Source organism: Sceloporus undulatus, chromosome 7 (genome assembly GCF_019175285.1).
Source record: "Sceloporus undulatus isolate JIND9_A2432 ecotype Alabama chromosome 7, SceUnd_v1.1, whole genome shotgun sequence".
NCBI classification, from domain to species: domain Eukaryota; kingdom Metazoa; phylum Chordata; class Lepidosauria; order Squamata; family Phrynosomatidae; genus Sceloporus; species Sceloporus undulatus.
In genome coordinates this window covers 42,758,366-42,785,777 of record NC_056528.1, presented here as the reverse complement: position 1 = coordinate 42,785,777, position 27,412 = coordinate 42,758,366, and the positions used below count along the sequence as shown (strand labels likewise).

General features: G+C 44.3%; 4 protein-coding genes across 7 annotated transcripts in view; 1 reads left to right on the top strand and 3 right to left on the bottom strand.

Annotated features, from left to right (window-relative positions):
* Positions 1–477: 477 nt before the first annotated feature.
* Positions 478–5,531, bottom strand: RBMX2 (RNA binding motif protein X-linked 2). Of its 2 annotated transcripts, none has more exons than XM_042480228.1 (6): positions 5,448–5,531; positions 4,484–4,599; positions 4,323–4,374; positions 2,661–2,790; positions 2,119–2,299; positions 478–1,153 (listed from the first exon to the last, which is right to left on the bottom strand). In XM_042480228.1, the coding sequence occupies exons 1-6, from the start codon at positions 5,450–5,452 to the stop codon at positions 738–740; spliced, it is 900 nt and encodes a 299-aa protein (XP_042336162.1). In that variant the 5' UTR covers positions 5,453–5,531; the 3' UTR covers positions 478–737. The 2 variants fall into 2 exon arrangements, with proteins under 2 accessions (XP_042336162.1, XP_042336161.1); XM_042480227.1 differs by lacking the exon at positions 5,448–5,531 and adding an exon at positions 4,727–5,430.
* Positions 5,532–9,078: 3,547 nt separating this feature from the next.
* On the bottom strand, positions 9,079–18,148 carry RAB33A (RAB33A, member RAS oncogene family). Its single transcript, XM_042480287.1, has 3 exons — positions 17,961–18,148; positions 16,631–17,096; positions 9,079–11,544 (listed from the first exon to the last, which is right to left on the bottom strand). The coding sequence occupies exons 1-3, from the start codon at positions 18,032–18,034 to the stop codon at positions 11,089–11,091; spliced, it is 996 nt and encodes a 331-aa protein (XP_042336221.1). The 5' UTR covers positions 18,035–18,148; the 3' UTR covers positions 9,079–11,088.
* Positions 18,149–18,675: 527 nt separating this feature from the next.
* On the bottom strand, positions 18,676–26,677 carry MARS2 (methionyl-tRNA synthetase 2, mitochondrial). The gene is made up of 3 exons (XM_042478396.1): positions 26,394–26,677; positions 22,211–22,545; positions 18,676–21,548 (listed from the first exon to the last, which is right to left on the bottom strand). Exons 1-3 carry the CDS (start codon positions 26,620–26,622, stop codon positions 20,376–20,378), a joined length of 1,737 nt encoding a protein of 578 aa, XP_042334330.1. The 5' UTR covers positions 26,623–26,677; the 3' UTR covers positions 18,676–20,375.
* Positions 26,678–26,853: 176 nt separating this feature from the next.
* Positions 26,854–27,412, top strand: part of AIFM1 (apoptosis inducing factor mitochondria associated 1) — a 21,568-nt gene continuing 21,009 nt past the window's right edge. For 2 of the 3 annotated variants that reach the window (XR_006104946.1, XM_042478393.1), the window contains exon 1: positions 26,854–27,006. Coding sequence is in view for 2 of the 3 variants with exons in the window: in XM_042478393.1 (XP_042334327.1) it covers positions 26,889–27,006 (118 nt within the window). In the remaining variant the exon portion in view is untranslated. The remainder of the gene's footprint in view (positions 27,007–27,412) is intronic. The other variant, XM_042478395.1, reaches the window with a different exon arrangement.

Below are 27,412 nucleotides of genomic sequence, written 5' to 3'. Positions count from 1 at the left end.
ACCTCACTCACCAAATAATCAACTTGTATTTACAAGTATCAAAGAAACATTAGTGCCTCGTAGATGTTCCTCACCTTTTGTATGTGGCTATCCACACTCCTATTAAAAAAAACATTCACTATAGTTCAAAGCAAATGTAGTAGGTAGAATAGGATAGGTGGAAAAAAATAAGAGGGAAAGATTAGAAGGAGGGAAGGAATGGAGAGGAGAGGAGATAGAGAATGGACCAGAAAGTATGTGGAAGGGTTATAAGTAGAAGGGATGGAAGAATGAAAAAAGCTATAATTGATAGCAAGTGCAGTGGGGGACGAAATAGGGTAATGTTATATGTTGTTGTTGTTTTGTTGGGATGTTATTCTGTTTGTTGAAGACAGGAAATAGAATTGTTTGTGTTGTATGGTGAAGGAAAACTAATAAAATTTACTGACACAAAAAAATGTATTCATCCAAGATCAGGAGGGAAAAAATCAACTCATCTGAAAACTATGGCATTGTTTTATGTATAAAATTAAGGAGATGTTCAGTCAGATGCACATGTCCTACCACCTGGCTTTGCTCTCCATGCCTCTCTTCTGAGGAGACAAAGTCCAGCCCAAGAGCCAACTACATACTTTCACCATTAAGGATTTAGACCAGTCAGCAGTCCTCTATTTCTCCCTCCCACCAAACTGTGTAGTTAAGGCCACCATGACCTCTGTGTCCCTTCCTGTTTGCAAAGGCAGAGCAGGCCAGGTGGCTTAGTAGGAGCTGGAGCCCTTCTTCTCCTTAGAAGACTTCTCTCTGCCCTCCCTTTGGTCTCGAGACCTTCTACTGTCAGCAGCTTGAAGCTTCTCTTTTGGGGCATCTACTCTCTTGTGCTTCTCTTCACTGTAAGATGTTTGTGGGTCTTGCCTGCCCCTGTCTGTGCCTCTTTCTCGAGACCTCTCTCTCAGACGCTTGTACTTGGGTTCCTGTTCATGGTGCACATGACTTGAGTGTTTGTGCCCAGATATGCTGCTCCAGTTCTGCTGATTTGCACTAACATGGCGTTCATAGCCTGGGTCTTCCTTTTCCACTTTGATTCTGGTTTTCGGAGATGGCACATCTGCAAGTGGTTCTTCTTTCACACTTTTTCGATGCTCCCTCTTTTCTTTCTTTTTCTTCTTGTTTTTCTCTTTGGAAATAGTAAAAACAAAACAAAACTGGAATCAAAGGGATTTTCTGCAAATATCTTTTCCCCAACCCTGCCTCATCTCTTTAATAGCCACCTAGCATAGTTTATCTTTTATCCAGAGCTTGGAAAATGTACTCTTCTTAACTGGAACTCCCAGAACCCTCCAGCTAATGTAGCTACTAGAAACCACTAAATATCCCATGACATTTCCTCTCCAAAGTATTTTGGAATAAACTTTTCTAGAACCCATCTTGTCCCAGTGCAATGAGCCTTTTAAATTAGTGCTCACCTCACTCTTCCTGGCTACACCGAAGAAAAGTACAGTTGTACCTCCACATTTGCAGCTTTGACTTTTGTGGATTTGATTATTTGTAGATTTGATCAATATATCCTCTCTAGGAATCGCTAGGTCTTCCAGTAAGCCTCTATGGTCAACCTCTGGCCAAAGTTGATCACCAAGTTGTACTGGAGGACCTAGAGATTCCTAGAATAAATACTTCTCTAGGCATTTTTAGGTCCTCCAGTGCCATTCTATGGTCAACTCTTACCGGACATTGACCATAGAGCTGCACTCGAAGACCTAGAGAGTCCTAGAGAGGTGTGTTTCCACATGAAAAATAGTGCTTTTTTATCTGCATTTTCCCCACTTGCAAAGGGGTCCTGCACCCCTGACCCAAGTGAATGTGGAGGGCCCACTGTATTTCATTTACAAAAAATGTTAATTTTTTGTCCTCCAGTTTAACCCCCCACCATCCCAAAGCACTCCAGTTAGTGAAGAGCCAAAACCAATAAGCATGCTTTCTACAGTCCACACTGGCCAATGTCTTAGAAACCAAGAAGGGCAGAAAAGTGACAGGCCTTAGGACTTTCCCAGCATGCCTTGCCACTCTCTTGCCACATACTTATCTGTATGGATCAGAAACTTGGGGCTTCTAGTGGGCTTAACATTCCATGAAAGCTGTTACCTTTTTTGTGTTTCTTCACCTCCACCTCATTTTCTTCACAAGATTCAGAGGAACTCGGAGGAGGTGTTTTAACGCCACATCCTTTCTCTCGCAGTGTTTTTGTAATATCATCAATATCCTCAGTGTCTTTTGGTGGACGATAGTTAGCCACATGGTCCACACGAATAGTCCTTCCTTTTATCTGTGAATACAGAATCACTGCAGTCATATAACAGCCATGCCAATGTGGTGTAGCCAGTTGGACTATGGCTCTGGAGAGCAGGGTTTGATTCCCCGCTGGGGCATAAACCCATTGGATAACATTAGGCAAGTTGTATTCTCTTAGCCTCAGGGGAACGTAATGAAAAACCTCTTCTGAACAAATCTTGCCAAGAAAACTCCATGATAGGATGGGGGAAATGACTTGAAAATACAACACCAACAACAGCCATGCCTATAAAGCATTCATCCCTCCCTTACATCTTCAGGGCAAGAGATTATCACAGCCCAACCCTAGCTACCAAACGGACCAGAAGATTCCTGGGCTGTTATTTTTCACTAACCTTTATTCCATTGAAATTATCAACTGCAAGGATAGTACTTCGCTGATCTTCATAGCAAATGAAGCAGAAACCTTTGGATTTCCCTGTCTTTTTGTCACGGACCAGGTTGATGTTCACAATTTCCCCATATCTGAAGGGAAAGAAGGGGATTTTAGCTTTCTTAAAAACAGCTCATGAAGGAAAGAGCTCAAGCAGGGTCACTTTAACAAAACGCAGGCACTGAGATACAGGGTTTCAAACATGCAGTTCTTTAAGGCATGTAATAAAGAAGAGCACAATTCTACTCTTAACTTGGAAATGTGACTTGTTGGAACTAAAGCTATCAGAATCCCTCAGGCAGCATGGCCAGGCAACTGATTATCAGAAGCCTCTAAATACTACAAGAAGGTATAGAAGTGGAAGTAATGGCCCTCTTTGTTATTTGTCTCTAACACCTAGAATTCAGAGTCATACTGCTTTTGGATATAGGAATTCCAATTAATGATGACTGCTAAAATTAAATTCTCCTTGCTAAGATCATTACAAAGCTCTCTCTTGAAAGGCTATTCTATCTAGATCTAGTGCTCAGATTGCGCATAAAAATTATTGTATCAACTCAAACAAATATTTACACAATCACAATCTCTCATGGAGACCCTAGTAACCTCTTGCAGAACCCTAGTCTTCCAGGGAACCATGGTTAAAAATCCCTGCAGTGTGCATTTACCTGAAAATCAAGCTCATTCAACTCAATGGATCTTAGGTCAGAATAGTAGGATTGCACTATGAATGTTCTTGCCTTGCTCTAGAAGGAGAAGCTAGTACCCCACAGGACAAGATCAAAATTCAAAATGACCTGAATAAATTAGAAAGCTGGCCCCAAACTAACAAAAGAAATTTTAACAGGAAGAAATTTAAGGTACTGCACTTAGGCAGAAAAAAAAATGAAATGCATAGATAGAAGATGGGGGTACATGGCTTGACAACAGGACATGTGAAAGGGCTTAGGAGTCCTAGTAGGCCACAAGTTGAACATGAGTCAACAGTGTGATGTGGCAGCTAAAAAACCCAATGTGATTCTAGGCTGCATCAATAGAGGTATAGTGTCTAGATTAAGGGAAGTAGCATTGCCACTCTTTTCTGCTTTGGTCAGGCCTCACTTGGAATACTGTGTCCAGTTCTGGGCACCACAATTCAAAAAGGATGTTGAGAAGCTGGAGCCTGTCCAAAGGAAGGTGACTAAAATGGTGAAGGGTCTGGAAACCATGCCTTGTGATGAGACTTAATGTTTAGCCTTAGGAAAAGATGTTTAAGATGTGATATGATAGCCCTGTTTAAGTATTTGAAGGGGTGTCATATTGAGGAGGGAGCAAGCTTGTTTTCTGCTGCTCCAGAGTCTAGGACCAGGAGCAATGGATACAAGCTCCAGGAAAAGAGATCCCACCTCAACATTAGGAAGAACTTCCTGACAGTAAGGGCTGTTCCACAGTGGAACAAACTCCCTCGGAGTGTAGTGGAGTCTCCTTCCTTGGAGGTCTTTGAACAGAGGCTGGATGGATATCCTTCATGAATGCTTTGATTGTGAGCTCCTGCATGGCAGAATGGGGTTGGACTAGATGGCCCTTGGGGTCTCTTCCAACTCTGTGATTCTGTTATTCTTATTAGACATATTTTCCCACTTACTGTGAAAACACACAGATAATGTCGCCTTCTGTCAGCTCATAGGGCAGTCCTCCTAAAGGGAAAGAGAGGGGGTTAATAAGCTTGTTCTAATCAAAAGCAAAGGCCATTAATCCTCCTTCAAAGACCAGGCGCCCAAAGCTGCCTCTGCGCCGCATACGCACCCACAAACACCCAGGCGCTGTCGCTGTATTCCGCATGCCAGGAGACCTTCTCTTGCACGCCAAGCTGTGCTTCACGTTCATTCAGTTCATTTATCAGCTTCACCTTTGTTAGTGGGCTAGAGGAAAGGAAAGAAAGGAAAAGAAACAGCATGCTTTCCACACTGCGCTCAGAAAGACCGGAGTTCTCAATATTTACTTATAAAACTCAGGCGTACATCTAGAAATTTAGGACAAAAAACTGACCCCAAAAGCCTGAGCCGACACATCCAGAGGTCAAGGCAAGGACTGAAGTATTGAATCTTCACTCTTCTTTAAAAGGAGTAAGGTGCAAGGCAATCGTATAATCTGTCCTGGAAGCACCAATACTCTCTACTCTCTCATCCATCCAGCCTTAAAACTAAACACAAAGAGCTACGTCTGCTGGAGTTGCGTAAGATCTTTGACACTGCTTTGGTTTGCTTCATACTTTGGATCTTTTGCTATATGTCCCTAGGTTTTACTCTTGACTTATCCATGGGTCCCAAAACTTGTCCTTGACTTATACCTGAGGTTGAGTATATCTATGGCATATGGTTACACTTTGACATCCCCCTTTCTCCCAGACTCAGTCGGGGCGCATGACTCAATCCAGGTTCCCCATAACCCTGTGAGGGCTGTTAGGCTGAGGGACAAGGGCTTCTGCCTCAACAAAGGTCACTCCGTGGGGTCCCTGCCTGAATGGGGATCAGGACGCAGGGAAACACTGTCTGGCCTGCTTCCCTCGCCCTCCAGCCCTTGCGCTGGCCTTTGGTGATGGAGAGTACAACAGGCAAGGAGTCACACTCTCTCAGCCTCGGAGGATGGCCATGGCAACCCCTTTTTCTGAGGGACCCAGGGCAGGTCTACATTAGGGATCCCATAAGTGAGAAGCGACTTGAAGGCAAACGACAACAACAACCGCCCTCCATCGCCCTCTTGAACTTACTTCATCTTGGTAGAGGTTTCCTGTGACTCTGCGCATGCGTCGCGCTTCCCGGCAGCCAGCGCCAGGGCCGTGTCGCCTTCCTTCTCCCGGATTGGTCGGGCGTTCTCCGCGAGCGACCAATCAGAACCGCTCCTTCGCTCCTATTCTTATTCTCGCGCGGGAGGGATCAGGATTGGAGAGAAGAGTGATGCGTTGCTTAGCGCTGTGTCCATACAGCAGAAATAACCCGTCTTCATACCGCTTTAAGTGGCATGGCTGAATGCTATGGGATTCTGGGAATTGGAGTTTGTTGTGGGGCCCAGAGCGGAGCGGTTTCAAACCGAATTATTTCTGCAGTCTGTTTTGGACCTTTTTAACGGAGACCCTCTCCTTCCCGTGGTTCCTTTGAAATGCTAGCAAGGTTGATAGGGCTTGTAAGTCAGACTTTCTCTCTCTTGTTAAGGATACATTGAATGAATAAGTCTGATAAGTTATATTTAAAACACACACACAGATATATATCTAAAATGCACATCTATGTGTTTCTTGACTTAGGAAATCAGAAGACTAGGACTGGGAAGGGGAGCCATGAAGGCACTAGGCAAGATCCTAAAGAGTCAAGATATATATAACTGAGGAAGAAAGTGAGATACAGTCAGACCTCTGCATCCACAAATGCCTTATCCATGGATTCAAGCATCCATAGCTTCAATATATATATATATATATATATAGAGAGAGAGAGAGAGAGAGAGAGGAATTTGTGTGTGTGTGTATACACACACACACACACACACACAATACACAGACATATATATACATACACACACACACACATATATACATTGCAAAAAGCCACTTATTTTGCCATTTTATATAAGGGACGCAACTTTATGATGCCATTCTATATAATGGGATTTGAACATCCATGGATTTTGAGATCCACGCTGAATCCTGGAACTAAGCCCCAGCAGATACCGAGGGCCCACTGTCTTCCCTTATGACCATGTTAAGGGATGGGGAAACTGAACCGTGAAGAAAGCAGATAAGAAGAAAATTGGTCCATTGGAGATGTGAAGCTGGAGAGGAGCACTGAGGGTGGCCCAAAAGGACCAAGAAATGGGGCCTTGAATAGAGCAAACCTGAGATCTCCCTGGAAGCCAAGATGATCAAATTGAGGCTGTCGTACTTTTGCCACAACATGAGAAGGCATGAGCCATTAGAAAAGACAGTAATGCTCAGTAAAGTGGAAGGCAGCAGAAAGAGAGGAAGACCCTATGCTAGATGGACAGACTCAGGGAGCTCATGGCCTGAGTTTCCAGGACCTGAGGAGCCTGGAGGTGCCTCATCCACAGGGTCACCAGGAGCCAGGGTCAACTCAAGGAAGGGCAGTTGACAACAACACATGTGTAAATGCAATACATACATTTGATGCTCATATTTTAACATGCATTCCACTGAATTTAATAACTGTGTTAGACAATAATTCTACACACTCTTCCCTGAGAGAAATGGTGGTGGTTTAAAGACTAAATTTCATTTGGCATAAACTGTTATGGCCTGTACCCTGCTCCATGAAGTGTTGCCTCGACTGGAGGGTGAATTATATTTGTGCGTGAAGGATGGGATCTGTCGGAAGAGAGGGAGCAAAGGCAAAAAGGGCAAACACTGAAAATTATGGGACTGAACAGACAGGCCAAAATAAATCTGCTTTGGGTCACTTTGGAGGTATGCTGTTTAAATGACACATTTTAAGAGGCCAGAAGCTGTGCCAAAGCTGTGCTCTAGTTCTTAGGACTGGAGCATGGCTTTGCTGCAGCTTCTGGCCTCTTAGGATGCATGCAGCATTTAAACAGCTTACCTCCAAAGTGACCAGAAGCTGCTTTATTTTGGCCTGTCTGTTTGGGCCCTATGTTAACAAACTGTTCTCTTTCCAGCTAATGACAGACAGTTGTGCATTTTTGCATTTCATTTTCCTGGACTACTGATTGCATCATGAGAGGGAACTAAAATGCAAGGTATGCAAACCTGATCTTTACCTGAATAGTGGTCTTAATGACCAGCTTTAATGTAAGGACAAGCGGATGGATGGATGGAAGAAAGAAAGAAAGAAAAGAAAGAAAGAAAGAAAGAAAGAAAGAAAGAAAGAAAGGAGGGGGATCAGTACTTCCAGGGCAGTTTACACTCTTGCCTTTCACCAGGGGATGGTTTCTTTTTAAATAAGAGTTAAAGTACAGTACTTACATTGACCTGTGGATAGGTTGATAGAGTTTTTTGGGGTCACAGTATGTATCCCCCGCTGTATTATTTATAACCTCCTTCCATCTAAACCATTGTATAATAATTTGGCACCTGAGGCAGCATTCCATACTCTTGATGAAGTGGGCTGCAGTCTACAAATGTTTATGCCAAATAACATACCTATTACTTAAGCATAAATGTTAAAAGCAGAGAAGGGTCCCTATTTCTGGCTGGGGAAAATGCTCCCTTCTGATTTGCAGTGTGCATAGCACTCTTATTCAACTTTTAAGTGCCATGGTTCCTTTCTATGGATTTCTGGGATCTGCAGTTTAGGGAGGGGGATGTAAATGTCTTAAAGAGCCACCATGATGTTTGGTTGCTGGACTAGAAGTAGTCCCTGGGAGAAGAGGGTCCAAATCCATACTTAGCTAAAGCCAGATCACACTCTTTCAACCTCAGAGGCTGAGAGGCAAAGCGAACCTGAATAAATGTTGCCAAGAAAACCTCATGATAGGTTTGCTTTAGGATTGTCATACATTGGAAATGACTTAAAGGCACACAGCATTCAGAATTCTCAGCCAGAATCTCTAGTGATTCATCAGACTACAAAACCCAGACTTCCATAGGATGGGAATCATGGCAATGGAATAATAGCACTATAATTTTATATTGTGAATGGGACCCAGGGCCAGCTATTTTTGCACGGGAGTATCACTCATTTTTCACAGTCTGGACAAGCGCACAAAGGGAGAAACTCACTCTCTATAAACTGCCCTGACAGCAGTCCTTGAATAATCACAAACTACTTTCTCCTTCCAGACAGGATTGAGCATCTACTCAAGTTCAAAATTCCACTTTCTGTCTTGATTTGGTGTGAAAATTCCCCGCCTCATTCAAAATATGGGCAAAGTTTGAGGGGAGCAGCCATATTAGGTCAGATAGATGGAGATACCCAAACATCTGATAATCCAGGAAATACCTGGAGTATATTAAACAAGTTAATTTTGAAAATTTAAGCAATTTGCTTAATGATTTTAAATGCTTAATGACTTTAAACACTGGATCGATTTAAAAAGGATATATAAATGTCCTTTGGCTAGGCTGGCACAGCCCAGATAAAATACATTATCTAGTCCCTCCAGTTAATGATAGGTCATCATCAAACCATATTTTCATATCAGGGTTAGGGAACACATGGCTCTCTAGATATTCTTGGACTGCAACTCCCTGCACCCCTTGTCAGAAAAGCAAAGGGGGAAGAATTATGGCAGCACTTTGTTACAACATCTGCAATGCACTGCAGTTGTCTTACAGAGAAAAAAATACTACCTGGTGACACCAAATGTTTCCAAAAGGAGCAGCTCCTAGTACTAGAAATCAAAGGACATTGTACAACTATTCTGTTGTTACCTCTTTGACCGATTTTAATATTTTTTAAAAAGAGAGAGAGCAGCAGCAGTGGAAAAACACAGAAGCAGCACTACAAATGGACAACAGTGGCATCTCAACCCTGGTGTAAAATTCTATCAACAAGACAGGGCAATTTGTCTGGAAGCACGCACCATGTTGGTGCATTGACATCTGTAGCCAGCAGAGGCGAGAAAAGCAGAGAGCTCTTCACAAAGAGACAGAGGATTACTTTTTTTGGAAGGCAATGACATGGTGTCTGTTGAGCTGAGTCACTAAGGTCTCTTCAATGGCAGCAATCCCCCCCTCTGAAGTGCATCTTTGTGATTTGAGGTGTTTTCCTCCCAACCTGCTCTATGGTGCTTCACTCTGCCAGTGATACTCACACTGTAATGATTTTGTTTTCCCATCTCTACATTTCAGCTTTTACCTCTCTCTTTGGAAAAAACAACATTAGGGTATTTGATTCTAGTCCCGAGAGGCTCTCTAGTAGAAACAGCCCATTCCCAGTGTTTCTTTTGCATGCTAGCTGTGCATCTTCTATGGACAGAATCACATTGTTGGAGCAACGTGAGAACCAATTTCATACAGCAGTTCCCACTATGCTCCACTGGTTTGTAGGAAGCAATATATAGAGGGATTCCCATATTGCCCTCTTAAAGCAAACATAGCAAAACATCTTGTGCAACCTTAACAAGTCACATTAGAAGAAGCTTTTGTGTAATAGGGCCCATTTCATCATATCCACATTTCTGGTCCAAAGCACACTGCAGAAATAATCCAGTTTGAGACTGCTTTAACTGCCCTGGTTCAAGTGCTAGGGAATCCTGGGAATTGCAATTTATTGTGGCACTAGAGCTCTCTGATAGAGAAGGTTAAATGTCTCACAAAACTACAATTCCTAGAATTCTTTAGCACTGAGACAGGGCAGTTAAAGCAGTCTCAAACTGGATTATTTCTTCAGTGTGTTTTGGCCATTAACTACTATTGTGAATTATTACTTTGTCTATCTTAAGCTTTCCACAACTCTGTTATAAACCATTCTTTTTGCCCCTTGGTTTGCAGTACTTACCGGTACATACCTGTGTGTGCATCACCATACATAAATACATGCCAAGTGAGGATACTTGACCCATTAAAATGTATGTGAGTGTGCAAGATGGTACAACATATAACCCCTACACAGGCACCACAAAATGGGCAGTGCAAGTTTGGGATGGTAGTATCAGATGGAATCTAGTGCCTGGGATGGAGATGGACACTCATTCACTGGAGGTTTTAAAGCAAAGGTTGGGTTTCAAGGATGTTTCAGTCCACTGTACTGGCAGAGGACTGTAAGGTCCTTGAAATTTCTTCCAGTTCCACGATTCCATGAAATAACCCAGACCTAACAGTAGAGCCTGGCCTACATTTATCTGTTATGTGCTATGGCAAATCAGGACTACTCACCAACAAACCCACGTGATACTTATCTACCAGCATTCAAGGAGGTGAACACACACACACATTTTTTTGTCTAGACTCATCAAACCCATCTGTCTCCCCACTCTCAAATCTTTTCAAACATAAACAATATTTCAGGTCTTCTCCTTTTATTCTACATTATCCTATGGGGCAAATTCATATTCTTATGATAATAACATCCACCAGTTTCACTAATGCACTGAATGCTCCCACTCCCTTTTTAAAGGCCCAGTGTTACAACAGGGATCCTTTGTGGGCTTTACTTTGTGAAGTATTCAGCATTGTGGTTAAGCATTGTGGGGGGGGGGGGGACTAAACAGTTTAGAACATTAAACCAAGTTACTGTTCATGGGTAGGCCTTTTTCCCCAGATTGCAGACATGTGGAGATAATTCCATACCCAAACCCATAATGAGCCTTACAAATTTTATTATTAATTTAACATTAACTTAGATTGAGACAAGCAGGTCTCTGTTTCAGTTTTTTGAGGCACAGCACCACCTTCCCCTGCACACCCCTCTCAAACAGGCAGGAATTGCAAATGTAGTAGTTCAGCAGGGGCAGGTGTTTTTGCTACTAGCCTCAGGCGTGAGCAATGCTTTCTGCCTCCTCCCCTGCTGCCTTTCCATGTCCCGATAAAGCAGAGACTTCTGGGCCTTCAGCCGACAAGCTAGACACATGAAAATAGATTCCACGTTCTGACTCTCTTTGGGGTCCTTGGCAGAGGTTTCAAATAAAAGCATGTTGTGAGCATCAGCAAACTTCAGGGCCATGCCAGATGGCACTTGAATCTGGTCCCGTAAGTCACACTTGTTTCCCACAAGCACCTTTGGGACGAGGGCAGGGACTGCGTGGCCATTGCACTCCTCAATCCAGGTTTTGAGGTTGAGGAAAGACGCCATCTTGGTGACATCATAGACGAAGACTACTGCATGTACATTGCGGTAGTAGTGCTCCACCATGCTCTTCCGGAACCGCTCCTGGCCTGCTGTGTCCCAGACCTGCACCTGTAATGCAAAGGCAGAATTCCCAATGAGCTTACAGATCAAACAGACCGTTTAGTATTATATTGATGCAGGGCTAGTTCTAGATCTTGGCCTATCCCTACAAAATGGGTTCCCAGATGTTGGTTTAGCTAAGGGGGACAGTGTGTAGACAGATCTCATAGCTCCTTTGAGACTAACTGAAAGAAGTTGGCAGCATGAGCTTTCATATACTTAAGTCTACTTCCTCAGATGCATTTGGAGTAGACTGAAGTCTATGAAAGCTCATGCTGCCAACTTCTTTCTTTTAGTTAATCTGGAAGGTGCTACCAGGTCTCTCTATATACTGATTCTACAGACTAACATGGCTATATCTTGTCCCTGGTATAGTGTCTCACAAAGCCATTGTAAGAAATGTTAAATAGCAGCTCTTAGATTCAGTCATCAAATGAGGAGGAACTAAGGGCAGATATCAGCAGCCTTTGATGGTCCATTACAGCCTATCTTTCCTTCAAAAACTTTGTTATACTCTTCTCCCTATATTTTATCCTAAGCACAGCCCTGTTGCAACAGAGAGAGGGACTGAGATAAGGATTTGAACACAGGACTTTATAGTCATCCTCCAGTGACGCAATATAGGGTAGCATCAACCCTGTTCCAAATCAGGGAAAGAGAACCAAAAAAATGAGAGACTATCTCTTAAGCAACATTCTTAGTAAGCAAACTTTGGTTGGCACTCCCTTAATCTAATCTATACTCTTCAGTTTGTGATCATTTGCTCATGCTGGCCTTTGTACTCTTGGCTTAGAAGCCTCCAAGGCCACAAACCATCTTTTGTCTTTTGAAGGCAGAGGTGTGCATGTACAAGTGTGTGAAAGGAAGAGTAGCAGGTAAGTGACAGAATGCTGTTTCCATGCGGAGCACATTTGAAAATTCTCCAAACACACACATCTGTAATCTGTTTTAAAAAATGAGCATGAGGAAAAGCAGTTCAGTTTTTGCCAGATGCTTGGCTTTCTGGATTTTACAAAGTGATTCCATGCTCTTTTGCCCACAGTAGTACAGCCCACTCTTCCCCTCTTTTTTCCAGCACATATAGCTCAGCCCATAAGAGGCCCAGAGAATCTCTGGCACAAATGTAGTCTGTTTTCATCTAACATTTTGAGCTGCAGAGGAAAACACTTCCGTCTGACCTGCGGGAACTGCTAACAATACTGTACTGGGGAATCTTAGTTTTTGCACGTGAGAAGAAAAATAAAGGGCAGGGAAATGTCTAATTTTAAAAAATGTAAGCCGCTCTGATAGCCTTTTGGCTGAAGAGCGGGGTATAAATACTAATACTAATACTAATAATAATAATAAAGTGTTTCATTTTTTAATCCCCAGAAAGCAAGTAAAGAAACGTGCAGTATTGCATGTTTGTTTTAATCTTTTTAGGAATATTTGCCAGTGTGTTAAGAGTTGTGAGACTGCTGAACTGTGAACTCCAGACTCCAGTCGCCTCTGAGCTGTAAAACTTGAGCCAGGTATTTTCTCTCAGCCTGCCCTACCTCACAGGGTTGTTGTGAGAGATGGATAACCAGAGGGAAAAAAGAAGAAGAAAGAAGTGAAGCAGGCACTTATGCCTCAAGAAGAGCTTAGGAAGTTTTTTTTTTAAATTACAACTCTCAGCATCCCTCAACCAACATCGTGATGTTGGCTGGAGAATTCTGACAGTTGTAGTCTAAAAGTTATGTTTGAAAGCTCTGGAACTGAGAGTGTCATTTTGGCCCTGGCTCTGAAAAGGTTGAAGAGTAGTTTCCCCAAACATAAGAACCGGAAGGCCTCTGCAAAAGTTGGTCTGACAATATGGTATCTATTCAATTATTCTTCATTCCTATGTCTTTTCTTCACCAAACCAACTCTTAGCAATATCTCAGAGTTGTTGACGCACATCACTTGAACATCCACTTTTTTGTTATCCACAGAGGGTCATGAAACCAAACCCCAATGGATACCAAGGGCCCACAGTACTCAAAGTAAACCAATAATAATAATAATAATAATAATAAATAATAAAAAAATCCAGACCAAAACACACAATGTACCTAGTCCTTTGCGTAACCATACGAAGAGGAGCATGAGGCCATCCTAAGAATCTGAAATCTTGGTCTTCCTATTATCTCTGATGGTCCTTCTGTGATTTCCTTTCCTTTTCTTTCCTATTTTCACCAGACCTTTGCTCAGCAGAATATATGAACTACCGTACTCTTCAAGGAAAGAACCCATCTAAGCATAATATAGACTCTGGGGCTGTTTCACCTGTGTGCGTTCATTTGATCACAGCACCGCAACAACTTCTCTCTGGGTGAATGCAGCATCACAGATGTAACCATACACACAGAGCTTTCTCTTAAGTGCTACATCTCCCAGACGTGGTGGCGAGGTGTGGACCACTTGCAAGTCATCAAATGCTGAGTAACCAAGCAATTTCAGTGCAACACATCCATGCACCAGTACCATTTGTCCTTCCTATTGGAGTACATGAATTGGCTTCCACACATCAGGGATTATAGGCAGGGAAGGGGCTGGCAGCACACAAAATAGTTCTAAAATACAGTGGGCCCTTGGTATCCTCTGGGGTTTGGTTCCAAGATCCCCCGTGGATACCAAAATCTGTGGATGTTCAAGTCCCATTAAATACAATTGCATAGGAAAATTATATAAAATGGCAAAATCAAGATTTGCTTTTTTGGAATTTACATATATTGAAAATATTTCCAAACTGTGGACGCTTGAATCTGTGGCTAAAAAGACCATGCATACGGAGGGCTGACTATACTGGAGTTCCAGCCACACTGGAGTCCAGAGCAGTTCTCATTTTAGAAATGGGTCCTCTGTGTTTCCATGTACTGTACATACAAAACATCTTTACAGAATGAGTTTACCATCTATAGGACTGCTAAAATACAAGAATAAGAGCAGCTTTCCCCAGCCCTGTGCCCTCTTGCCATGTTGAAATAGTTATCATGCCCAGCCATCTAATCTGGCTCCGGATCATAGGAGCTATAGTCCAACACAGCCAGCGGGGGCAAATCTTGGGATTACTGAAATTGTGGTCTAAAACACACTGCAGAAATAATCCAGTTTGAGACCACTTTAGCTGCCCTGGCTCAGTGCTAAGGAAGCCTGGGAACTATAGTTTTGTGAGACATTTAGCCTTTGTAAGAGAGCTCTGGTGCCACAATAAACTACAGTTCCCAGGATTTCCCAGCACTGAACCAGGGCAGATAAAGTAGTCCCAAACTGGATTATTTCTGCAGTGTGTTTTGGAGCAAAAACAACAGTCAGCCCTCCATATGCATGGGTTCTTTTTATCCGCAGATTCAAGGGTCCTCGACTTGAAAATATTAATTTCCAAAAGCAAACCTTGATTTTGCCATTTTATATAGGGGAAGCCATTTTCTGGTATTTAATGGAACTTGAGCATTGGTATATGGGACTTGAGATGTCCCATTGAGAGCAATGGGACTTGAGATATTGGTATATACAGTATTGGGGTCGGGGTGGGTGGGTGGGTCCTGGAACCAAACCTCAGCAGACACCAAGGGCCCAGTGTATAAATCCCAACAAGCACAGCTTGATTTTGCCATTTTGTATTGGGACACCAATTTACTATGCCATGGATTTTGGTATCTATGGAGGGTCCTGGAACCAAACCCTAGTGGATACCAAGGGCCTACAAACCTTGGTTTTTCCATTTTATATAAGGGATGTCATTTTACTTTGCCACTGTAGTTAATGGGACTTGAACATCTGCGGATTTTGGTATCTATGGGGGGGTCCCTGAACCAAGTCTCAGAGGATACCAAGCACCCGCTTGGTATCCTCTTTGGTAAAATAAAATAACAATACACATTATCATTGCAAAACTACACATTTTATCTTCACAAGGGTACCTTTATGGTCAGAGACTGTCCAGCTATTTAAGAAATGAATTGTTGCTGCGGCTGTGGCTGCTGCTCCCAGCCTTGAGTACTTGTAAGATGGGGTTCTTATAGGGGTTTTCTTTAAGGCCAAACCAGACTTTCCCCATCCCTCCTTCACAATGGAAGACCCTCTCTTCCAGCCTCCCTTCTTGGTCTCTGCAACCTCCCATCCTCAATCTGCTGCACTCCAGACAAAGCCCTTCTTCCAGATACACCAAAAAGGCCAGGCTGCAGGTGGAGGCCATGCATTGCAATGGAGGCTTAAGGAAGGAAGGAAGGAGAGAGGATCGGGTGGCTCCTCTCTGAAGAGGATGCTGGGCTGCCATCTGCCAAGATGATGCTGGAGCCAGCACTGGGGATGATGGGAACCGAGGGCCAACACCAGCTGGGCTTTTGAAGAGGGGAATTTGCATCCTGGATGCAGGATTTTGGTATCCAAAGGGGGGAATCCTGGAACCAGGGGGCACCAAGGGCCTAGTCTATAAATCCCAACAAGTAAAGCTTGCTTTTGTCCTTTTATAGACAGGAAGCCATTTTCCAGTAGTTAATGGGACTTGAGGATACATACATTTTGGTATCCAAAGAGGGGATCCTGGAACCCAGCCCTAGTCGTCCCAACAAGCAAACCTTGATTTGGCCATTTTTCTAAATGGGACACCATTTCCTTCTGCCACTGTAGTTAATGGGACTCGAACATCCATGCATTTTGCTATCCAAAGGGGGAAATCCTGGAAACCCTAGTGGGCACCAAGGGCCTAGTCTATAAATCCCAACAAGCAAGGCTTGCTTTTGCCCTTTTATATAGAGGGAAGCCATTTCCTTGTACTTAATGGGACTTGAGCATCCAAAGAGGGGATCCTGGAACCAAGCCCTAGGGGATACCAAGGGTCTATTCTATAAATCCCAACAAGCAAAGCTTGATTTGGTCACTTTTATCAAAAGGACACCATTTTTAATTAATTGTAGTCAATGGGGCCTGGAGAGGGAGGGTGATTCCGCAGGCATACATGACTGCTCCGGAATTCTGGGAGCATCCAATGGCCATACCCAGAATCCCAGAGCATGGCAGTGAAAGCGGTGTCAAACCGGGCTATGTATGCCTGGGATGCAAGGGAGGGCCCTCCTCCCTGCTGCCGCCTTGCCTTGATGTGCTCGCCTTCGATCTCGACCGCCTTCTCCCTGAAGTCCACTCCGATGGTGGCCTCGGTGCTGGCCGGGAAGGCTCCCCCGCAGAAGCGGAGCGTCAGGCAGGTCTTGCCCACGTTGGAGTCGCCGATGACGATGATCTTGAAGATCCGCGTCTGCACCGACTGCTCCAGCGAGGCCTCCAGCTCCATGGCCCCCGGCCGGGACTCAGTCCATTGCGAGCAGCGGCCAGGAGGAGGAGGATGCTCTGCTCTGCTGCCTCTGCTGCTGCTGCTGCTGCCCCTTTCGCCGGAGCCACCGCCCTCCAGCCTCGCCCCCATTGGCTGAGCGGCGCCCGCGAGGAGGAGCTGCAGCATCAGCAGCAGCAGGAGGACGAGAGATGCCTGAGTGGCGCAGCGGGTCAGCGCCGGTACTGCAGCCACAAGGTCGCCAGTTCGAGCCCAGGCAGCGGCAAGAACATACCTATTGGAAGAGCATCCAATCAATGATACCTTTATTGGGCCAAGCAAAATGCACCAGGAGCCCTAGTGGCAATGCCTGTATTGTAGCCACTGGCTCACAAACCACAAGACCCTGTGTTCAATACCAGCTAGAGGCTCAGCTCCACTCAACCTAGCATCCTCCCCAGGTCTTGATCGGCATTGACAAGGGCATCTAGAAGGTCCCCAGGCTCAGTGGCCACAGAGGATGTCCTGGCATGGGCGGCAAAGATGGGGCTATGGGAAAGCCCAAAGACTTGGTGGCAGCAAAGAGATAGGCAGGACCTCAGAAGTGACTCAATATACTCATGTATAAGTCTAGAAGTTTTGGTCAAAAAGTTGGCCCAAAAAACCTGAGTCAACTTATCCATGGTTCAATGTAAGTTCTGTACTTTAACTCTTGTTAAAAAAGGAACCATCCCCTGGTGAAAGGCAAGAATATCATCCGTCCTGGAAGCACTGACCCTCCTCTACTCTCTCGTCCATTCAGGGTTTAGTGTGAGCAGAAACAGCGATGCCTGCTGGGATTTTGTACATTCTTTGGCATTGTTTTCCTTTGCTTCATCCTTTAGATCCTTTGTTACACGAACCTAAGTTTTACCTTCGACTTATCCATGGGTCATATCAAAATCCATAATTTTCACCCCCAAACCTACCCTTGACTTATACATGAGGTCAACTTATAGTTGAGTAAATATGGTACTTCTCCTTTTGTCTCATTGGCAAAGAAACACTGCCCTACATCCTTTAACTGGATTTTTAGCTACAGTCCCTAACTGGAATTGTAGCATTCCCAGTTTTTAATATTTTACATGCTACAATGTATCATTTATTTTGCAGATGATACCTGAGAAAAGCGCAACTTTTTGTCACTTTCTGTTCTTTGTGCTGGTTCTTTCTCCTCCTCTTTCTCTCTGCCATGACTGTTCTTTCCAGTTCTAGTTCCTTTTTGCTGCAAGGATGATGCAGTTCCAGCTTTTGGGGCTGCAGTCCTAGACAAGCTTTAAGCAGGTCCTATTTAAAGGAATGGATAAATATGGTTAGGACTGGACTGCCATTGTCTTGCACACTGATGGTTCCAATTACATTCGCCACCATTACCAATTGAATTGGCTACAATTCATTGGTCTCATGATCAGTTCTAGTGCTCCATTGCTACTAAATTTAAAACTGTTTCATTCCTCTAGTTTCCTCAATTGGCTGCTGAAAAGAGACTTTTATAGCACCCATAAATTGAATGTGCACACGAAGAAGTGACATTTCATAGTCCAGTAAGAAAGCAATAGACTTGTTGCTGCAGCCACTCACATCTTGGCAATTTGAAGGCATCCAGAGTAAACCATTCTACATGTAGTTTCCTAATACTTTCCTTCCTCTTCAGAGGCATTCAAGAAATTAAGCTATTAATACCGGGAATGCCACTTTTTAAAGACTTAGCCACAGGGAATTAAGGAGTGGTGTAACCCAAAAACTGGGGCAGAGCCAGACATGCACATTTGATCACTTGATGCGTGTCAGGATCTTCAAGTGGTCCCTTGCGTTAGAAGAATGAGCCATTGTGGTTTAAATACCAGAGGAAGACCTTTAATATAAAAGCAATCCAAACATGAGTTATCACATATTCACCTGAGAGATTACAGTTAATGAAAATGTATGTGAGAAAATGTTAGAACTGCATGATCCTAATGTGCTACAAGAGTCTTGTTTTCTACAGATGATTGTCCAACTAAAAAGCTACCGATTCTAAGATTCTATATGGGTTATGCTGCAACCTGAGGAAGTCTTTGGCACTTAGCCCTATGGACAGACCACTGAAAATGTACTCTTTTTAGACTACCAGACTGATGCCAGCTGTGGGTTTCTGAGAGTCATAGTCCAAAAAAAGTAACTTTTATAAGCCTTATCCATGTGAAGGGATCCTTATTAGTAGACAGGTTCAATCTAGTTATTAACACAAGAATGAAGACGTTTGCCTAAGTATATATGGCATCCTGTGATGTAGTTACCTGTATACAGAAAATAAGGAAAAGGGCCGCCATTTTACCTGGTCATCTATACTTGTTGCAGCAAAGAAAGAATCACCACATGTTCCTATTTCACTTCTGCTCTCCTTTTGATTTCAGCCATGATATCATATCCCCCCACATACACCCAGACAAAGAAAAGCAAGAAGATACCACTATCTTGACCAGGTCATCAGAAGTAGAACTTACAAAAACACTTGTTTTTACTTCCACTTCCAGCTATAACTATCTTTGCTGGCTGGAGTTTTCTCGGAGTTATAGGAAACAAACAAACATTAAAAAAACCACCTTTCCCAAGTTCGGTTGGTGAATGGATCACAGTAGTCCGACACACTTAGGCAAATTAACCCCCCTTTTGGCAAATCTGTCAGCTAAACTGGATGAGATGATAAACGAATGAATGCACATGGATTTTGTTGTACTTCCTGGTTTTTGTTACATAGCAATCAGTGAGCAGAGGTTTTCCCAGTTCCTTACTCTGTGCAGCATTATCAACAAAATCCCACACCTCCCCCCCGCTATGTGTTTGGTTAGTGAAGGAAGCCGTTTTTGGTAGCTTCCCTTTCAAGTCCAACAGCAGCTATGTAGACCATGGGAGAATATATTTGTCAAGCTTGTAACAAAAGGGAAGTAGCTTTAGCTTTCCCTCTCTATTTTGGATCAGCCCAACTCCACAACTGCAAAAAGACAGAAGAAAAATCATAAATGAATTCATGTGTTTCAACATGGTCAAGTCATCCCAGTTGCTAGGGAACATGATGCTATTGTGCTTGTGTCTTGATTGTGGGTATCGGGATGGCAATTCTGGGAACTTAGCAGACTAGCAGGACCTTAGGTCTGATCCAACACAGCTCTTCTTATGTTCTGTGGAGCTAAGGCATCAAAATGTAGAGCAAGCTCAGAGCAGGATTTTTCATAGTGTCTTAAGAGACATACCTTAACAGGAGTTCTTAAATTCAGTGGGGCTACTAAAGAATGTGTTCCAACCATCCAGGATGGCTTTCTGTTCAAGCATTTAGAACAGTTAGTTTATACAGAGCACTCATGTGAATTAAATTGGCAAAAGTGCACACAGACACAGACACACAAAGTGTCAGTGCCCATTTGTCAAAAATTCAGCATAAGATAAGCTGCTGAATGTTATACTTCAAAAAGCATAAAACATATGCTCTCGGGAACAAAAGTCCCCACATCGCCACCTCAAACATTTTACTCAGTCTGATTGCCATAAAAAATATTTAAGTATCCCCACAGCTTCTGTTTTTGGCTTTCTCTAACCTAGGAAACAGGAGCCCAGAATCAGGCCCAAGTCTTCTCCCTTCAAAAGGAGATTTTTCACCATGGTAGCGAGAAAGAAAATTCAGGTTCTTGAAAGACCTCTCTGTGGATCTAACACCCAACCTTGACAAGAGTTTATCAGCAATAGTTGGGATCACTGGTTGTAGGAGGATCCCATAAACCCGAAGACATTCCAGAACAATGTGGAGGATGGTGTCGCGCCAAAGTTCCTGCTCAGGATCCTTACATTGCAATTTCCAGGGTGCATGCCTCTGCATGAAGCCATTTGTCTGTCTCACACAATCCATGATGGATTCCAAAGCTTTGTAGATCTGGAAGCGTTCAAAAGAGTTGTTGACTTGTAGAGGGAGGTCTTTAACTGATGACACTAGCATGTAGTCCTCTGCCAAGGCCCTGCCAGATCCTCTCCCATTTTGAGCATATGCTTCCCTAGGGAAACTTACTTCTGAAAAACCTGGGTAAGTCCCACTGGGGTTCAGACTGGGAGCTGTGCAGCGGTTAAGGAGCCCACCCAAGGCATCTGCCAGCTCTGAATTGACTAGGTTGATGGCTTTCTCATCATAATAGTCACAGTCATGTTCAGGGACACCCTGTCTCAGCAGGAAGTATCTAAAACCATCCACTGAATACTGCTGAAAGCAGGCCACTGGGTCCACTACATTGCCCAGGCTCTTGGACATTTTCTGCCCTTGCACAGTCCAATGGGAGTGCACTAAGATCTTTTCTGGAGGCTCCAGCCCTGCTGCCATCAGCAGAGCAGGCCAATAGATGGCATGGAACTTGAGGATATCTTTGCCCACAATGTGGTAGGCAGCAGGCCATATGGCATGGTGGGCATCAGGATAACCAACAACAGTTAGATAATTTACAAGTGCATCCACCCAGACGTAGATGGTTTGTGTTGAGTCACCAGGGACAGGGATGCCCCACTGAAGTCGGTTTCTGTCACGGGATACGGAGAGGTCGGGCAAGTCCTGCTCCAGCCACTGAAGAACCTGCTGGTAGAAGAGCTTGGGAGTTATGGCTGCCTTGTTCTCCTGAAGCCATTTCAGCAACGGCTCTTGGAACTTGGACAGTTTGAACATGTAGTTCTCCTCCTTGGTCCAATGTACCTAAGACACAAGAGAGACATGGTTACAACTTTACTCCTTGCCTTGCTTTTCTCTTCTTTCAGTGTACAGTAGACAATATTTATTGGATCTTGGTAACTTGGTAACTATACCTACATGTTCCATAGGTGGTTTCATGCACTCCTAACCCCCATTCCTCCCTGCACTGCTGTGACAATTGGAAAAAAGGATGCATGATGCAAATCGTCTACATGTGCCCTATTTACCAGTAAGATCGGGCTCTTCCTAATCCACCAAATACCTGTTTAACAGACTAACAGGCTGCTTCTACTGTTGTGATTCTCTTGGTGTGCCTAGTTTGTCATAACAGTCAATTTACTGTAAAAATCAGGACTCCTACCAACCCAAAGAATTGTTTGGTAGAATCCAGGTCTGCCTGGAGGCTGAACATATAAGGATGCATAAGGATGACTAACTAAATTAGGTGTGGGTGACATGGTCCTCTAAATGTTGCTGAACTGCAACTTCCATCAATCTGAAGTGTGTTTTGGACCCATAATTCCGAGAAATCTTCAATCAGCTTATCCAGTAGGAGATGTCCAAAAGTGTAACTTTACCAAGCTCTGGGATTTACCCAGGAAAAGTGACAGTAGAAAATTATATGGTTTTAGAAGGGAAATTATATAGTTAGGAAAGCTTGGTACCTGGTGGCCACTCTCCAGTGAAACTGTGTGCAGGTTGCCTTGAGAGTCAGGACGTTCAGTGACCTGAGATGCAGCCAAAAAGCTTTCCTCGGGTGTACAGTACCAGCCTTCATATTGAGCCTGGTACAGCCAGCCCCGTTCCTGTAGAGTAGTCCAGAAATGCTCCACAGCTCGCGTGTGCCTTGGTTCAGTGGTGCGGATGAAATCAGTGTAGGAAATGCCTGCCTGTTTGAAGAGCTCCCGAAACTCTGCTGATATGGAGTCACAGAAACGTTCAGGGGAAGTGCCTGCTGCTGCAGCCGACAACTGGATCTTCAAACCATGTTCATCAGTTCCTATGTAAAGAAACAGGAGTGCAGTAGACATTCAGGGACATCCTTCAGTGTGAAGAAAACACCAAGCACCTGGATTCCCTTTCCAGGAAATATGGAAATAGCAGGAGAATTTTTATATTTGTATTCATTTGTTACACATACAGTACCACCTTTCCTTCCAAGAGCACAAGTTGGCATACATGATCCTCCTCCCCATTTTCATCCTCGCAACCAGTCTGTGAGGTAGACCAGTCTGAAATAAAAGTGATATACTATTGGGGGGGGGGAGGTTCATGACAAAATGGGGATCTGACCCTGATGTGAAGGGCAAGCCTGCTTGGTGCCAGCCAGTGCTGTGAAGGGGGACCTAAGCAGGAGAGAGGATAAAAAACTGAGCCTTAAAAAGAGGATAAAAGGAGGAACAGAGGAGGAAGGGGAATGTAGCAGTACCTTTAAGATTGGTCTTCTTTTTTCAATTTCAATTTAATTTTATTGTTTTATTAATCTCTGACAGAAGGCAGATAGAGGAAAGATGACATAGGCTCTGTCTGCACCAGCTGTTCCCCACATCTGAATAGGATGACGTAGGCCAATACCCCTGGGCTGAGATTAGACACCAGTCTGGCACTCCCAGTCCAATTCTGGTGCAAAGGGTCAAAATGACCTGCTGTTTGCCATGCTGTTTCTCCGAAACTCCATGGTAAGCCCTGGCAGACCAGATGGGCCTGCACACCTCTTATCTCCCTCTGCCACTTTTGCTACTGAGAAGACCCCCCATTGCAGTATCTGATATAGAAACATAGCGCTAGGCAACGTGGATGCAGCCAGGCATCCCATTTTCATGTCAGATGTGGCAACAGGGTTCTTCTCTGTAGCAGCAAGAACAAATTAAGGCAAGGGCTATATGGTGGCAGTGAATCTGTTGTGCTGTGCTGAGTGGGCATGTAAACACCCACCTGGCCCTGGGATGGCCTGGGACTGACCTGGGGCTGGTTAAGCTCCATCGAGATAGGGAAAATCAGTTAGTCTGAGGAAGAACTGAATAGGGTGCATCAATGGGTTAATGTTTGATCTAATTGTGTATTAGTAAGCTTCTACTTGTTTCTTCTTTTTTACTACTGTATCTGGCTGTTTCTGTTATGTTTTGACAGAGTCTGGTTACACTTACCACAATGAACCCATAGAAGAACACATCCACTGGACCATATAGTTGTCGCTTTGAGACCAAGTACATGATCCAGGGAGGGATCTTGAGGGGGAACAGGGCAAGCTGAGTGAATGGAGCCCAAGGGTTTGGAACTGCAGAACCAGCCTGGGCAGGGGATCTATCACATCTGGGTTTCTCCAGTCCTAGTCTAAAGGTAGTCTAATCAATAAAACACACCAACTCTTTCAGTGTGTAAAGCATTAACAATAGTGTTTTTCCTATGTATACAGTATATAGACATAAATATACACATACACCGTAACACCAACTTTCACAGCTTGCCCTACCAACAGAATATGACAGCTAACATGAAAACTCAGTATTTTAGAAATAGTGTTTATAGATTATTCAATTACAAAAAAAGAATAACCGAAAACACCAATATACAATTAGTTATATAGTCATACTCACGAAAAACCAGAAACAATGAAAATGAAACAGAAGATAAAAAACCCAAAATGAAACAAACAAATATGAACAAATGGCAAACCCCCTTGGAATAAATCTTGCCAAGAAAACCCTGTGATAAGTGTTCCTTAGGGTCTCCGTAAGTCGGAAAGGCCTTGAAGGCACACAACAACAGCAACAAAATGAACAAATAAGAATGTCTACCATAACATCACCCCCTTCTCCTCCCCATTTTACCCCAATGAATTCCAGCACTTGCCTGAATGCAGTCAATACATTAATCTTATAATCATTCCTTTCTAATTAACTTCATTTATATTTAAAAGCTTTCCTATTCCATAGAAAACAATTCCTATTTAAACATCAAATGTAATCATTATATTGTTGCCTGATCTTCTTTTTATAACACAATCCATATAGGGCTGCCAGGTTCTCAAATACACTTGAATCCAGTTTTCTTTTTTTAAACTGTTTTATTAAAATTTTTCATCATCACATAAACAGAAAGCACTAAACAAAACAATTCTTATCATACTTATCATATAGACTAATCTACTATTACATCCTAAATTGCTACATATAAAACATTTGCACAAATAAAATGACTCCCTTTCGTCTACCTTTGAATACTTTCAAATTCTTTTCTCTCCGACTTTCTTATTCTCACTAAATTGCTTTTCTCTAACTTTTCAAATTCATGCATTTTTCTATTTGTGCTTCCCTCTGTTATTAATGTTTCTTTCCTGGCTTTTCTTTTTCTTCTCCAGTTCTCTATGATTACAGAGAATTATAGAATTGAGATTTCTTTTAACAAATTGTTCAATTTATCTGATGTACCAAGATCCATTTGCTTTTCCATCCAGTTTTAACATTCAGAATTTCCTTCTGCTTCCAATATTTTGCGTTTAATAGTCTTGCCATTATAATCATGTAACAAATCAAAGGCACCATTCTCTCTTTCTGATTTCTCTCCATGATCAGTCGTATATAAAGGAAACAATTCAGGTATAGATATTACAGCCACACTCCTGTCCTTCTGTCTGCATGATGGAAGATAATAATTTCTGGCGGTGAATTAGGGGTGTTGTAGTACGACCCGTCTAGAAATTGCCAGGTTGGGGAAGACTGCTCTATTTTGTCGCCACCACTTTCCTATCCGAAGAATGTGTCTCCACATTTGGCAACATCCATTATTACGAAGCCCTGAGAGTTTCGCTTTTGTTTCTGCACAGCAGGATTAATAGGAAACAGGCACTTTCCTGTAAATGCTTCCCTCTTCTCAGCCTCACCCAAAAACCTGTCCTTCTTCTGCACACATGCACTTCATAGAATTGGAAGAGACCCAAGAAGGGCCCTGATCCAGTCCAACCCCCTTCTGCCATGCAGGAACTCTAAGTCAAAGCATCCCTGACAGACGGCCATCCAGCCTCTGCTTAAAGACCACAGAATCCTAGAAGACAAGAATCTCACACTGACCCTAAAAACCTCAGCAGTCCCTTCCTTGAAAGTTATTTCTCACTTGGCCTGAAAACTGTGGAAGCAGTGGGCTGAGCAAACGCAGGACGATTTGGCCTGAAAACACTGCCTGGCTATCTATGAGGCTCACAGGGGGATCATAGGATTCCATGGGTCCAAAACACACTGCAGAAATAATCCAGTTCGAGGCCACTTTAACTGCCTTGGCTCAATGCTATGGAATTCTGGGAACGGTAGTCTGATGAGGCGCCAGAGTTTTGCTAGGATTTTCCCTCAAAGGTTACTTTGTCAATGGCTTTGATCAGGTAAAGAGAGAGGCAGCATGGTGCAGTGGTTTGAGCAACTCTGGGGGCCAGGGGTTTGAATCCTGGCTCAGCCTCGGAAACCCACTGGGAGGAGACCTTGGGCAAGGAGCCACACTCTCTCAGCCTCAGAGGAAGAAGGCAAAGGCAAAGCCCTCTGAAGACCCTCCCTGGGCCTTGGGCAAGGCACACTCACGGCGCCACAGAATCGGGAGAGACTGCAAGGGCCCTGATCCAGTCCGGCCCCCTTCATTCATTCTTCTGCCATGCAGGAACACAGATGGCCACCCAGCCTCTGCTTAAAGAGCTCCAAGGAGGGAGTCCCGCCTAGTTTCCCTGCAGTTTGAACGCTTTATGGGAACATTTGCCCATAGAGAAACACAGAGGAGACTCTTTCCCGGCCAGCAATGCTCCCTCTGGGCCAGCGTCCTCCTATCCTCCTCTACGCTCCCTCGTCCTATCTCTCTCCCACTGACCGGTGGCCAGGGCCCCTCCGCTTCCTCCGCTGAGGAGCCTCCGGTGCCGGTGGAGGGCGTCGGCCAGGAGCGCGGAGTAGAGGTGCCCGATGTGAGGCGGGCCGTTGACGTAGAAGATGGGCGTCGAGATGAGGGCCTCCTCCTTCTTCTTCCCGGACGAGGCCCATCTGCTTCCCCACGGAGGCCACGCAGAGGCCGCCCGCCGAGAGCAGCACCATCGCCGCCACATCCTCCCGACTCACGCCTCACGGAGCGCATAGCAGTAGAGCAAGCCACCCCCAAACTCAGGCCTTCCGGGTATATTTTTTCTTTAGTGGACTTCATCTCCCAGAAACCCAGCCCTTTGGCTACAACGGCTAAGGCTTCTGGGAGCTGAAGTCCAAAGAAGGTGGAAGACGACGATAGAGTTTGAGGATTACGGGGGGCTAGAGCGGCGCCTGTTGGGGCACGCATGCGCACTGCGCACGGCGGCCGGGGCCGGAGGAGCACACGCGCATGCGCATGCGGGACACCGGCGGAGAGCCCTCAGAAGGAGCCGTCGCCATAATGTTCCGCTGCCGCTCGGCCGCCACGTTAATACGCGCCTTGGGGCCCAAGTCACGGAGCCGAGGAGGTAAGTAGGAGCCCGGTCGGATCAGGCTGGGTTGTTTCTGGGCTGTGTCCTCATTGGAGGGATAACCGGGTTTGGCAGCTGCACATTTGCGGATTTGATTAATACGTCCTCTCTAGGAATCTCTAGGTCCTCCAGCGCAACTCTATGGTCAACTTTGACTTAAAGTCGCCCTGAAAGACCTAGAGGTTATTCCTAGAGAGGACACTCTACTAGGCCTTTGTAGCTCCTCCAGCTCAACTCTATGGTCAGTGTCTGGCAGATGTTGACCACACAGTTGCCCTGGAGGACCTAGAGATTCCTAGAGAGGACACCCTGCTAGGCCTTTGTAGCTCCTCCAGCTCAACTCTATGGTCAGTGTCTGGCAGATGTTGACCACACAGTTGCCCTGGAGGACCTAGAGATTCCT

Bases quoted from the DNA above. Each gene is read 5' to 3' on its own strand.
- RBMX2 (XM_042480227.1), bottom strand. From the start codon at position 4,749: ATGTGTCGGCTCAGGCTTTTGGG. The intron at 4,375-4,483 runs GTGCGTATGCGG...CTTTCCCTTTAG, and splicing joins CAGCGCCTGGGTGTTTGTGG to GAGGACTGCCCTATGAGCTG. The intron at 2,791-4,322 runs GTAAGTGGGAAA...CTTTCCCTTCAG, and splicing joins ATTATCTGTGTGTTTTCACA to ATATGGGGAAATTGTGAACA.
- RAB33A (XM_042480287.1), bottom strand. From the start codon at position 18,034: ATGGCAGAGAGAAAGAGGAGGAGAAAGAACCAGCACAAAGAACAGAAA. The intron at 17,097-17,960 runs GTATCATCTGCA...CTCTTCCAATAG, and splicing joins AAAAGTTGCGCTTTTCTCAG to GTATGTTCTTGCCGCTGCCT. The intron at 11,545-16,630 runs GCAAGGCGGCAG...TTTGCATTACAG, and splicing joins TCGAAGGCGAGCACATCAAG to GTGCAGGTCTGGGACACAGC.
- MARS2 (XM_042478396.1), bottom strand. From the start codon at position 26,622: ATGTGGCGGCGATGGTGCTGCTCTCGGCGGGCGGCCTCTGCGTGGCCT. The intron at 22,546-26,393 runs GTCAGTGGGAGA...TTCTTTACATAG, and splicing joins CGGAGGGGCCCTGGCCACCG to GAACTGATGAACATGGTTTG. The intron at 21,549-22,210 runs GTACCAAGCTTT...CTTGTGTCTTAG, and splicing joins CACTGGAGAGTGGCCACCAG to GTACATTGGACCAAGGAGGA.